The sequence below is a fragment of the Saccopteryx leptura genome, chromosome 4 (genome assembly GCF_036850995.1).
Source record: "Saccopteryx leptura isolate mSacLep1 chromosome 4, mSacLep1_pri_phased_curated, whole genome shotgun sequence".
NCBI lineage: Eukaryota > Metazoa > Chordata > Mammalia > Chiroptera > Emballonuridae > Saccopteryx > Saccopteryx leptura.
Window position 1 is genome coordinate 104,787,116 of NC_089506.1, and position 14,004 is coordinate 104,801,119.

Here is a 14,004-nt window from a genome sequence, read left to right on the forward strand (position 1 = left end):
GGTGTGGCTTATTCTGTGATCTTTGGTTACAGACTCCTTTGTTTAGTCCAAAGTTGGTTTTTGAGGATGATTGTTCTTAAATAAAGTTGTAATCCAATTTAATCCAGTTGTGGTCCTGGGGGGTGGCAGTTGGAAAGTCTTCCTACTCTGTCACCATCTTGGAATCCCCTCACAAAATATTAATACAGTAATGGTCTTTATTTCTGCCTTAGCAGTCCTCGGAATAATTTTCCTATTTTTACTGACCCCCAAATGTAAAAAGGTGGAGAACCACTGCTCTAGACCTTACCTAGTTCATAGCCTTGAAGAGGGAAGAGTAGGAGTCTGACCCCAGGCCACTGTGGGTTTGTATCCCAGGTCTAGTCTGTGCTGCAGGGGATCATTAAACTGATCAGAACCTCAGTCTCCTCAAGTATAAAAAGGGAATGACTCTGACTGTTGTGAGGCATTGATTATGTGGTGTGTATATTCAGTACCTGGCCGGTGGCACTTGGTTAATAGCAGTCAACATCACTGTACGGCGCTGGCACAGGCCAGCGGCGTGCGGCCCCTGGGCAGCCTGCACACCCACGGGGGCTGCCGGGCTGCGCTGGGCTTTCCTGTTCGGGACACTGGCAGACACACAGACGCAGGATGTGCAAACCAACTATGAAGTCTGTGGCAATTTTTTATTTAGTCTTTATTTTAAATGTGTGCTTTTGAAATAGTTTATTAAATATGACCTTTCAAGAATTCAATTCTCACAATATTTACAGGGCATTTTGTGCAAGCATGTTTTGACTGTGAGCTTCTACAATAGCTCCCTTTCACATTGTTTACAAATTTGTATTACAACAAAACCCAGCTACTTCATTTATTGCCTCTTAAGACTCTAGTTTTGTTGGACAGTTCTAGACTAGGGTAAGGGTTGCCAGGTAAGAGCTAATTCAAGCCCAGAGAAAATAAAATATGTTTTATTTATCAAAAAAGAATTAAACCAAGTTCTTGGTTTCCAATTGAAAACACAGTCCCAAGGTGTTGTGGCACAATATCTGAGCAACCAAATCAATTCCCAATGGTTACTGTGCCTTTGTTTTGTTATATATTTACACTCATCTCTTTTAATCAAATAATCAAAACCAGAAAATTCAAACTCTAAGAGACTTTTGACTGTCTGGGGATGTTATAATAGTGATCAGACTTCAGTGACTGAAGAAAGACGGTCATCAGATGGGCGGCCCGCTGACCCCCCGTGCCAGCTTGGCCAGAGGGCCCACAGGTCCTACACCACCTGCCTCAGCGTCCACACCGCGCACAGAAGAACACGGACCTGTGTCCCAGCCAAGGGTGAAACCCTGCCAAGTAACCTTTCAGACACCAACTCCACAGAGGGCTCTGACCCCAGAGAAGGGTTCCTGGAGAGGGATCGTCCCCTCTCTGGTGGAGAAACGTCTGGTTGAAGAACACAACACCCAGTATTGTAGGAAGTGAGGGTTTCTATGGAAGGCAATAACTCATAATTTGGAAACATAATTTTGAAAAAAATACAGATTAATGATTATTCTTTCAATGTCTTTTAAATATAGCTTTAGAATTCCACTTGACATCTGAAAACAAACCATGACCTTTTTTCTTGGTTCCATCTGTTTTTTAAAAAACACAAATTAATTCCTTCATCACCCTAGTATGCAAGTGAGTATTTGGGCCCAATATTCCACAGTTTTACTATCTTTTCACTGAAGACTTTAAAGGGAAATTAAGAGTGACAACTTATTAGAAAATAAACTGAACAGTGCTTTTTAGCATCTGACAATTTTTCTTACATTTAACTATCTGCCCTCCCAAAGGCAATGTTCCCTTACTTCTAAAAGGGGTTTAAAGACCTGTGCTACCCTCTGGACCCACGGTTTCGTATATGCCAGGCATCTTAATGCAATGAACGCTACTCTAAAACACACTTCACCACAAAACATTTTTCCCATAATTAGGGTTATGCATGAAGTATTCCAAACGTTCATGTAAGTCAGTGTGAAACATCAATGACTATAGCTAGAACTGTGGAGCTTAACCACCTGTTCCAAGTCCTCAAGTGAGCATGTCACACACAACATGGGCCCTCTGTGCCCCATTGCCCTTATAAACCCTTGGCTCTGTGCTGTCCCTATGGCAGGTGCAGCGGGGGGGGGGGGGTGCGGGAGTCAGGCGTGCTGAGGACACCCCTGGGGGCGGAATGCGGGACAGTGAGCAGGAGTCAGGCGTGCTGAGGACACCCCTGGGGGCGGAATGCGGGACAGTGAGCAGAAAGGACGGCTGAGCAGGGAGCTGGGCGCTGATTCCCTAGGCAGTCAGGAATCTCAAATCAGTTAGAAGACATGGCAGGGAACAAGAATATGCAATGACTGAAAACCTGGAACCTGTTTTCTCAGATCTTTCAGTACCTTAGAAACTGTCTCAGTAAGAACAGCAAGACAGTTTTGTGCTTCCTTCCCCAGCTCTCTTCTGAGAATTCAACCCTCTCTGAGGACTCAGTGGCCCACCATTCGGGCTCCTCCTTAGGGGCGCAGGCGCTAAGGGCCCACAGCCCTCCTGCCTTTCCTCAACAAAGGGTTACAAATGCTTTTATCAACGTCTAATACAATGGCTCTGATTTCACATCATCACAGACTGGATTAAAATGAGTATATTATTCTAGGTTAATTTTTTTTTCATTCTAATGTTTATATTCCATCTACCCTGAACAATAAAAGAATTGAGAAAGAATAGGTACCTCAAAAGCCTTCCCAAGAGTGATTATTTTATGAAACGATACTTTTTGTACAAACTAAACAAATGAAGCGGTGACTATGGCAGGAAACTGGGTGAGACTTCAAGGGGCTGTTTTCTTCAAGTCTCGAATCTGTTTAATCAAGTAGTTCTTCTCATCAGTGAACTGCTCATCGTCTGTCCTTTCTTTTTGGAAGCTGCTCAGAAATTCAATGAGCTTGGGTTGATTTTTTAATAGAATCTCCACAATAGGCTGTGTTTTGTGAGGACTGGCCACAAACACCTGAAACACAAAGAAACAAATACCGAGGACAAGGGATGAACACCAAGGACAATATGGATCCCACTTCCTTTTTTTTTAAGTGGGAGGAGGGGAGACAGATACTTGCATGCACCTGACTAGGCACCACCTCACATCCTGTGTCTGGGGCTGATGCTCGAATCAACCGAGCTATTCTCAGTGCCTGAGGCCAACACTAGAATCAATCAAGACACTGGCTGCAGCAGGGGAAGAGGGAAAGAAGGGGGAGAGGGAGAAAGAGAGAAGCAGATGGTCCCTTCTCCTGTGTGCCCTGACCAAGAATCGAACCTGGGATATCCATATGCCAGGCTGATGCTCTATTCACTGAACCAACTGGCCAGGCCATACTTCCTTATTAAGGAAAATCAGTAATTCCCCATTCATATCCATTTTTGATACATTATAAAGATACGTATTTAAAATTATATATTATACTTACACATTTTAAATTATAATTATATAATATGTACTGAATATAATATAGTCAATATATATAACTTAATAAATAACATTTAACATAATATATTCAATATATAATATATTTAAAATACTTAATATTTAATACACTCATCTGGTTCAAAATTCAAAAAGGGCAAGAGTAAAAACTCTCCCTCTCACGTTCCCTCCCTGGAGGTCACTAATGTTACTGTTTTCTTATATGTGGAGCTTTAAAATCTACGTTGCCCAGGCCCCTCCTCCCAGAGATTCTAGGTCAGCAGATAAGGGCTGGAAGTCTTGCATTTTGTATTTTTACAAAGTTCCACATGATCCTACCATAAAAGACAGCAATAATTATGATACTAGGACACAGTCACTCAAAACTATAATACTGATTTGTACAGCATTTTGCTGTGGACTTATTTCCATGTTAGATGCTATATATATGATTAGATGACCAGAATACTCTACTCTACTCTGAATACACTAGAAACAAGAATTGGTTATAATGACAGTGGGGGCTACAGGCTGAGCCCTAAATGTTCCACCAACCTAGCAAATATGAGGAGGGAGAAAAGATGTTAAGAACCTATGAGAAGGGAATGAAAGGATGCAGAGGTTAAGGAAGTGAAGATTACATTAGATTTCTGGGTTTGGGGTAGGAAAGGCTTATGGTGTAGGTGACATGTGAGCTAGTCTATGAATCTGACTTTCTTTTTTTTCAGCACATGAGAGAGAGAGACAGGAAGGGAGAGAGATGAGAAGCATGAACTCATAGTTGTGGCACCTTAGTGGCTCATTGATTGCTTTATCATATGTGCCTTGACCAGTGGGCTTCAGCTTAAGCCAGCAACCTTTAGGCTTAAGCCAGTGGCCATGGAGTCATGTCTATGATCCCTCACTCAAGCCAGCAACCCTGTGCTCAAGCTGGATGAATCCATGCTCAAGCCGGCAACCACACAGGGCTTCGAACCTGGGTCCTCAGCATCCCAGGCCAATACTCTATCCACTGCACCACCACTTGGTCAGACTGAATCTGACTTTCTATTTTTTCTTAAATTAGTTTGGTAATTTGTGTGTTCCAAGGGACCTGTCCATTTCATATAGGTCAGTGGTTTTCAACTGCCAGCCCACAGACCACTCTGCTAGAATTCTGTGTCAGTCTACAAAACAGTTAACGACCCTGATGTTGTATGAAGATTACAGACCCGGTGATTTCAGCTGAATTTGCTTATGCTCAGGGTGAGAGCTTTAGTGGCCCCTGAAATAATTCTATTTTCTTTTTTTTAATTCAGTGAGAGGAGAGGAAGTGGAGACAGACTCCTGCACGCACCCCTACCAGGATCCACCTGGCAAGCCCACTAGGAGGTGATGCTCTGCCCATCTGGGGCCCTTGCTCCATTGCAACCAGAGCCATTTTTTTAGTGCCTGAGGCAGAGGCCATGGAGCCGTCCTCAGCGCCCAGGCCAACTCGCTCCAATTGAGCCATTGCTGCAAGAAGAGTAGAGAGAGACAGACAGACAGACAGAAAAAGAGAGAGAAAGGGGAAGGGTGGAGAAGCAGATGGTCACTTCTGTGTGCTCTGACCAGGAATCGAACCTGGGACTTTCACACGCTGGGCTGATGCTCTACCACTTAGCCAACTGGCCAGGGCTAATTCTCCTATTTTCATTGGTTCCCCAGTATAAAAAGGTTGAAAATCACTGATCTAGATTATTAATTTATTGATTTACAATTATTCATAGTATTCTCCTATGATCCTTTTTTATTTCTATAAGAAGATTAATTGGTAATAATAAAAAAAGCCTCCTAACAAAGAAAAGCCTAGGACCAGATGATTTCACTGGTAAATTCTATAAACTTTCAAAGAATTAACACCGATCTATTTCAAATTCTTCCAAAAAATAAGAGAAGGGAATACCACCTAACTCATTCTATGAGGCCAGCATTACTCTGATTCCAAAACCAGAAAAAGATATAAGAAAACTACAGACCGATATCAGGCATGAATGAATAAGATGCAAAAATCCTCAACAAAATACAAGCAAACCAAGTCTAGCATTATAATAAAAAAGATTCTATGCCATGGTCAACTGGGGTCAACAGGAATTCATTCCAGAAATACAAGGTAGGCTCAACATAATAAAATCAATGGAATAGGCCACACGTACCAGGTTGAATTCAGAAAGAGCAAAGGTGAAAAGCTTCCTTAAAAGATGAATGTTCATGTCTTAACCCTCAGTTTTTGTGAATGTGATCTCATTTGGAAATAGGGATGTAATTAAATTAAGATGAGGTCATAATGGGTTAGGGTGGGCCCTAATCCAATGACTAGTATCCTTTTAAGAAGAGGGAAATTTGGAGACAGAGACACACAGGGAAACAGAGGAAAATGCTATGTAAAAATAGAGACAGAGATTTGAATTATGCAACAAGCCAAAGAATGACGAGGATTGCTGGCTACCAGCAGAGGCTGGGAGAGAGGCACGGAGCAGCTTCTCCCTGAAAGCCTTCAAAAGAAACCTGCTCTGCTGACAGCTGCACCTTGGACTTCTAGTCTCCAGGACTGCGAGAAAAGAACTGTCTGTTGTCTATGGTAGTTTGTTATAGCGGCTCTAGGAAACGAATATACCACATTAATGCAATGAAAGAAAACCACATGATCATTTCACTTGATGTAGAAAAAGTATTTGACAGAATCTAAAGTCATTAAAAAATAAAATCACTCAACATGGGATAACTGGATGTCCACATGCAAAACAAGTTGGGCCCTTACCTCACACTGTCAGTAAAAATTAACTCAAAATGGATCAAAGCTCTAAATATAAGAGTAATAAAATTTTAGAGGAAAGATGGGGGTACAACTTCATGACCTTACATTTGGCAGTGTATTTTAGCTATGACCAAGAGCAAGAACAACAAAAGAAAAAATAAACTGAACATCAAAGTTCAAAACTTTTGTTTATCAAAGGATACTATTGAGAGAGTAAAATGGGGGAAAATAATTGAAAATCATATATATGGTAAGTGTCTAGTATCCAGAATACAATAAAGTATTCTAACAATTCAACAACAAAAATACAAACAAGCCTTTTTAAAAAGGGACAAAGGAGACCCTGGCAGGTAGCTCATTGTTAGAGCGTCACCCCCATACGCCAAGGTTACAGGTTTGATCTCTGGTCAGGGCACATTCAAGAATCAACCAATGAATGCATAAATAAACGGAACAACAAATCATTGTTTCTCTATTCTCCCTTTCTTTGTCTAAAAATCAATTAATACACATTTTAAACAGGGACAGAGGACCTGAATAGAAATTTCTCCAAAGAAGATATACAACTGGCCAATAAGTACATGAAAAAATGCTCAACATCACTGTTGTTAGTAAAATGCAAATCAAAACCACAAGATAGCACTTCACACCCCCTAGGCCAGCTACAATTTTTTTAAAATGACAGTAACAAGTGTTGGTGAAGAGGAGGAGAACTTGGAACCCTGAACATCATTAATGGGAATGTAAAATAGTGTGGCCTCTATGTAAAAAAGTTCAGCAGTTCCTCAATTAAGTTACACAGTGAATTACCCTAAGACTGAGCAAGTCCATTCCTAGGTATATACCAAAACAATTTAAAACATGTGTTCAAATGAAAACTTGTACAAGAATATTCATATAGCACTACTCAGAATAGCCCAAATCTATCAACTGATAAATGGATAAACAAAATGTGATATATCATACAGTGGAATATCATTTAGCCATAAAAAGGAATGAATTACTGATTATACTGCCACATTGACAAACCTTGAAAACATTATGCTAATGACAGAAACCAGACACAAAAGGCCTTTTAGTGTATAATTCCACTTACATGAAATATCTGGACTAGACAAAGCCATAGAGACAGAAAGCAGATTAATGGTTGCCAAAGCTTGGGGTAGGCAAAAGGAGGAATAATGGCTTACTACAGGTACAGGGATTCCTTCTGGGGTGACGGACATGTTCTAACTAGGCAGTGGCGAGAGTTGTATAACATGAGAGTTGTAAATATACTAAATGTCACTGAATTGTATGCTTTCAAAATGGTGACTCTGTTACATGAATTTTACTACAATAAACTAAAATTGTTACTTACTTAAAGTACCCAAGCTCATTTACAATGTTATGCACAATGCCTGAGGTTTATGTAACACCTATTAGTACTTAAGGAAATCACACACCGGAGCCAACAGTGTGGCTCCTCTGATTACCATTTGTTTACAAGGGAGTTGCTGTGAATTTTAGCGGCAAATTGTCTGGCATTTGTGGTAACTACATAAATAACTCATGATAGTCTTTCTTTCTAAAAAGATTAAATATATTAGACAAACTAAGCTTCTCTGTATCAATCTGAAATAAATGTAAAATGTACTGGACTTTGGCCCTGGCCGGTTGGCTCAGCGGTAGAGTGTCGGCCTGGCGTGCGGGGAACCCGGGTTCGATTCCCGGCCAGGGCACATAGGAGAAGCGCCCATTTGCTTCTCCACCCCCACCCCTTCCTTCCTCTCTGTCTCTCTCTTCCCTTCCCGCAGCCAAGGCTCCATTGGAGCAAAGATGGCCCGGGCGCTGGGGATGGCTCCTTGGCCTCTGCCCCAGGCGCTAGAGTGGCTCTGGTCGCGACAGAGTGACGCCCCGGAGGGGCAGAGCATCGCCCCCTGGTGGACAGAGCGTCGCCCCTGGTGGGCGTGCCGGGTGGATCCCAGTAGGGCGCATGCGGGAGTCTGTCTGACAGTCTCTCCCCGTTTCTGGCTTCAGAAAAATACAAAAAAAAAAAAAAAAAAAATGTACTGGACTTTGTAGGCGGGCATCCTAGGATCAACTCCATTGCATCCACATACTACTGTACAATAGGCCCTAAAAAATGTTAACTTTGTTTTCAAGTTTAAAATTTTTCCTTAATTTTATTTTTTATGGCTCGTGAACTTTGCTGCCTCTAAAAAAAGTTGTTGATTTGAGGCAACTACTGCAATACTCCTTCGGGGTGACTGGTACCCTGAAGGGCCCCAGTTGAGGCCTGAAATGAACCATTTAACAAGAAATGCACTTCTAAACCAAGGTATGGGCACCCAAACCTTTGAATACATATCTAATATAGTTTCTTTGTTCTCCTGAGGTAGGTACTCACTTTTTAAATGCTATTTTCAAGCCCCACAAAAGTTACACAAATGATACTACTTGTGACTTTCCTTTTTAGAATGTAGTCTTATTGTCTTTATCCCTTAATTTACCCAACATGTCTCAGAAATGTGATTTATGGAGAAAGAGAAATATCATGACCGCAACTCAAATATTTTTAGCTCAGAAAACTAAGAATATTTTGCTGTCTATTTGAAGCCTGAGTGTTTTTTTTTTTTTTATGAAGAACAAAAAGTGCTTATTTTACACGCATTTTCATTCTTTGTATTCAAGCTCTATTTTGCTAGGAGGGATCAGCGCTAGGATCCAGTACCCTAAGGCTAGTCTTCTGCTTTGCTAACCTTGCTGTCTGGGACACATGCAGGAAGCCTGAAGTCTTTGCGCATGGATTTGAAATGGGGCTCTTGTTATAGTTTTTGTTTGTTTGTTTGTTTTTAGCAAGAGAGAGAGAGAAGAGAGAGATAGGAAGGGAAAGAGATGAGAAGCATCAACTCACAGTTGCATCACTTTAGTTGTTCATTGATTGCTTCTCATATGTGCCTTGATGGCGGTGGGGGGGGCTCTGCTGAACCAGTGACCCCTTGCTCAAGCTAGTGACAACTGGATCATGTCTATGATCCCATGTTCAAGCCCATGATCCTGCGCTCAACCCAAATGAGCCCATGCTCAAGCTGGCAATCTTGGGAGTTTTGAACCTGGAACTTCAGTGACCCAGGTTGACTCTCTATCTACTGTGCCACCGCCAGTCATGTGGGCTCTTGTTATAGTTATATAGAATTTATTCAAAACAAAATTCCACTCTGTGCAAGTATAAAATATGACATTTTTATTCTAAAGGTCCACCTTCCCAAATGAATAAAAATATAAGCAATACCATATTTAGAATAGTAGTTGATGAAACATTAAGTTGATATAAACACTTTTTCAGTGTACTGCTAAAATTTTTTAAACATTATTATTAGGTCAGCTCATACCTGATTTCTAAATTCACTTGGTCTCAATTGCTTTCTCTATCAGTAGATTTACACTTGGTGGGTACATTGTGACTGGGATAGTTAGCCTGATAAAAAATAAGTCCTTAAGTAAGGGGATAATTTATGGTTAGTCTTTCACCAAATTGTGTGATTCTGCATTCTTTTCAGTAAGACTACATGGTAATTATTCTCAACTGGGATGTTTCTTATCCTGTATACTTTTATTTTCAGCTGGATTATCAAGCTGGTCTTTGAATTTTGGAATAAGTAGGGTGGAGCTTCTTGTTTTCACAGAAATGGCTTTTGTGGCCAGCTGCTAATATCTGAATGACACAGTAATTCACTTAGGCCCAATTTTGGCATTGGTCATTCCCACATTTCAGCAGCTCTAAGACATGAGCCAAAAGGCATAGATCACACACTACATGGTGTGGTGTAAAGTGGCCACATGTCCTTTGCCATTAAGGAGGTTAACAGGAAAGTGAAAGGAAAGAAGATCAGCTTGTAGCTAATTCCTATAACCATAATGAGGACATCTCTGGGATAGCCAAGATGACAGAGGCAAAGGTCACTTGAACCTAGATCTTAGACCTAGACTTTAGACTTAAGTAACTCATTTTGCAAGTGAGGAAATAGATCCAGATGGACTTGCCCAAAGTCATGGCTGGGAACTGAGTGAGAACAAAGAGCCCAGGCTCCTGACTTCATCCAGTTCTTTCCAACCACACCATCCTGCTGTCAACAGGAGGAAGCATGTGAAATGGCACCTGATGCCAGTCCTTGAACTTATTAGCAAGCTAATGAAAATGGGACACTCATAATCTAGTAAGGACATTTTTAGTAATGTGTGCCACATTTATGCACCTTATGGAAGGTACTTTGGGGGAAGAACTATTAATAAAGAACTGTGGAGAGTGGCAAGATGGCAATGGAGTAGGGGAACATCTCAACTCCCACCTCCCAGAACCAAAGTGGATTACAACTTAATTTTAAGAACTATCATCTTGAAAAACCAACTTTGGACTAAATTAAGAGGAGTTTATAACCAAGGATCACCGAAGAAGCCACACCAAGACTGATAGGAAGAGTGGAGATGCAGAAAGAACTGCCCCACTCCCAGGAGCGAGAGGCAGCCTGGAAGGACTCTTGCGGCAGGGTGGGTTGCCCTGAGAGGTGTGGGTCCTCCAACCCAGGACTGGAGCCCCAGCCTAGAGCCCCAGAGCTGAGAAGAGGCATACGGACAGTATTTAGCTGAGTAAAGAGCCAGGATACTGTTTGTGAGAAAGAGACAGAACTCTCAGACCCAGGCTCCATCTTAAAGGGTCCATGCAGAAAACCTCGTTGACAGCCACTTACCCGGGGCTCCGGGAGCATGGACCACTGAGAGGACTGGAGTTGCTAGAGGAGAGTGTTATCTTGGAGGCACAGGGAGAGACACTTTGAGAGACAGCCACCCTAGGCCCCGGGGATGAGTCATTCCCCAAATCAAAGTGACCATTTTTCCCTGAAGCAGCAACACCAGCAAAGGAAAGAAATTACCCTGCCCACTGGAGGCTTTTCTGCTCTAGTTAGAGCAAGGAGGTGCTTAGAAGCAGGGATCATGACAGGGACACAGATAGTGAGTGCTAAGGTATGAGCCACACTGCACCTCCACACTGCTGAGTACTCATGGGAGAGTAAGGAGGGTAGGCAGACCACCGGCAGCTTGCACAGCTGCAGGGTCCAGGGCGGCCGGAGTGTATGCACGTAAGCCTGCCCACGGCAGCAGGGCTGAACGGCCGGGGCAGCGGGGTCTGAGGCGACCCGAGCTCGCACACAAGCCCTCCTGTGGCAGCAGAAGCCCCTGTGGCTGCAGCTATGGCCTGAGTGCATGCACAAGCCCGCCAGTGGTGGCGAAAGCCACGGTGGGCGTAGGGGGGCCAGCGTGGGCAGCGCCCAAGCCCAAATGCCCGAGGCCACAGAAGGCTGGTGGACAGACCACACATAGGGAACACAATGGCCACACCCACTGGACTCCTGTGGCCACACCCTTCTGAGGGCTAAAAAAGAAGGAAAAAAATAAAATAGAAAAAAAAAGTCTGGATAGAATGACACCTGAGGCTAAGGGGCAAGCCACATCCAATACCGTACCTAATCTGAATTATAGTACTGAGCCCAACAAGTAGCCAGCAAGAAGAGGCAGCAGAAAGCGGATCTCAGGGTAACTTGAACTTTTAAATGAACTTTCCCCAGGCCAAGAGTAGATAAAAGCTAGCCTAGGAGTGCAGCTGATATTTACAATGGCACTTGGGCCCAGCAGACACAGCCACAAGAACTGGATCGCCTGTAGCTCAAAAAAGGTTGCTAAGAGCCAGTCATAGGCAGCTGATCTGCACCAAACCACAGACGGAGGTCCAGGGCAGGCACATCCAGTGGTCAGATACGGAAAGCACCAGTTCAGGACCTAACAACTCTTGTTAGAATGGTAACTTAAGGAAGAGCTCCTCAACCTGACCCAGTCAAGATAGAAAACACTGACACAAAGAGCAAAAAGAACAGTGATAGCAGACAAGTAGCCCACAGTGGATTACAAACAGCTGATGCCAACCCCCCAAAATCTAAAAATACAACTAGAAATTGGAGCCAGACAATACCAACCCTAGACTCAGCTAACTATACAAACAACACACCCAAAGGAGAACTCTATATATAGAAAAAATGGGAAGACAGAGAAATGCAATCCAAATGCATCAACAAGAGAAATCCCCAGAAAAAGAACTGAATAAGATGGAAATAACCAAATTACTACATGCAGAGTTTAAAATAATGATTGTTAGGATGTTCAAAGATCTTAGAGCAACAATGGATGGACATAATGAGCACCTAAATAAAGAAATTGCAAGCATCAAAAATGACATTAAAATCATAAAAAAGAACAAGTCAGAAATGACAAATACAATATCATAAATGAAGACTACATTAGAAGGAATTAAAAGTGGGCTGAATAAAACAGAAGATCAAATCAGTGATTTAGAGGACAAGATAAATGAAAGCACGTAAACAGAGCAGCAAAAATAAAAGGGGCTCAGAAAGACTGAGGAAACTCCAAGAGAGCTCTGTGACAACATGAAGAGAAACAACATCCATATCATAGAGGTTCCTGAAAGAGAAGAAAATAAACAAAGGGTAGAGAACCTGTTTGAAGAAATCATAGCTGAAAACTTCCTTAAATTGATGAAGGAAAAAAATCACACAAGTTCAAGAAGCACAGAGTGTCCCATTAAAAAGAAACCCAAATCGGTTTGAATCCCTGGGCCTGCCTGGTCAAGGCACATACAGGAAGCAACTACTATGAGTAGATGCTTCCTACTTCTCACTCTTCTTCTCTCTCTCTTTCTCTTTTTCCCCCCTCCAAAAGTCAATAAATAAAATCTAAAAAAAAAAATATTTTTTTAAAAAAAGAAAAAGAAACCCAAAGAGGTCAACACCAAGACACATCATAATTAAAATGCCAAAATTAAGGGATAAAGAAAGAATACTAAATGCTGCAAGAGAAAAGCAGTCAATTACCTACAGAGAGGCCCCCATAAGAATGATATCTGACTTCTCAACAGAAACACTAGAAGCCAGAAGGGAATAGCAAGAAATATTCAAAGTAATGCAAAACAAGAGCCTACAAAAAAGACTTTTCTATCCAGCAAGGCTATCATTTAAAATTGAAGGAGAAATAAAAAGCATCCCAGACCAAAAAAACTCAAGGAAAACATTACAACCAAACCAACGCTGCAAGAAATGTTAAGGGGTCTGTTGTAAACAGTACAAAGAAGAAAAAAAATATAGTAAAAGAGAAATGTAGATTTAAAAAATAAAATAGCAATAAACAACTATATATCAATAAGAACCTTAAATATAAATAGATTAAATGATCCAATCAAAAGACATAGGGTAGCTGCATGGATAAGAAAACAGGACCCATACATATGCTGTCTACAAGAGATACACCTTGAAACAAAAGATACACATAGACTGAAAGTAAAAGGTTGGAAAAAAATATATCATGCAAATGGAAATGGAAAAAAAAGCTGGGGTAGCAATACTTATATCTGAAAAAATGGACTTTAAAACAAAGGCTATAGTAAGAGATAAAGAAGGTCACTACATAATGATAAAGGGAGCAATCCAACAGGAAGATATAACTATTATAAATATCTATGCACCTAATATAGAAGCACCTAAATATATAAAGCAGACTTTGATGGATGTAAAGGGTGAGATCAAAGCAATACTATCAGAGTAGGGGATTTCAACACCCCACTAACATCACTAGATAGATCCTCAAGAAAGAAAATTAACAAAGAAACAGCAGACTTAAAGGACACACTAGATCAACTGGATTT

At 41.5% G+C, this 14,004-nt stretch overlaps 1 protein-coding gene across 4 annotated transcripts in view; it reads right to left on the reverse strand.

Annotated features, from left to right (window-relative positions):
- Window positions 1–662: 662 nt before the first annotated feature.
- The window catches only part of CAB39L (calcium binding protein 39 like), a 112,506-nt gene continuing 99,164 nt past the window's right edge, over window positions 663–14,004 (reverse strand). For all 4 annotated transcript variants that reach the window (XM_066380908.1, XM_066380904.1, XM_066380907.1 and 1 more), the window contains one exon: window positions 663–3,025. In XM_066380908.1, the coding sequence (XP_066237005.1) occupies window positions 2,846–3,025 (180 nt within the window). In that variant the 3' untranslated portion in view covers window positions 663–2,845. The remainder of the gene's footprint in view (window positions 3,026–14,004) is intronic.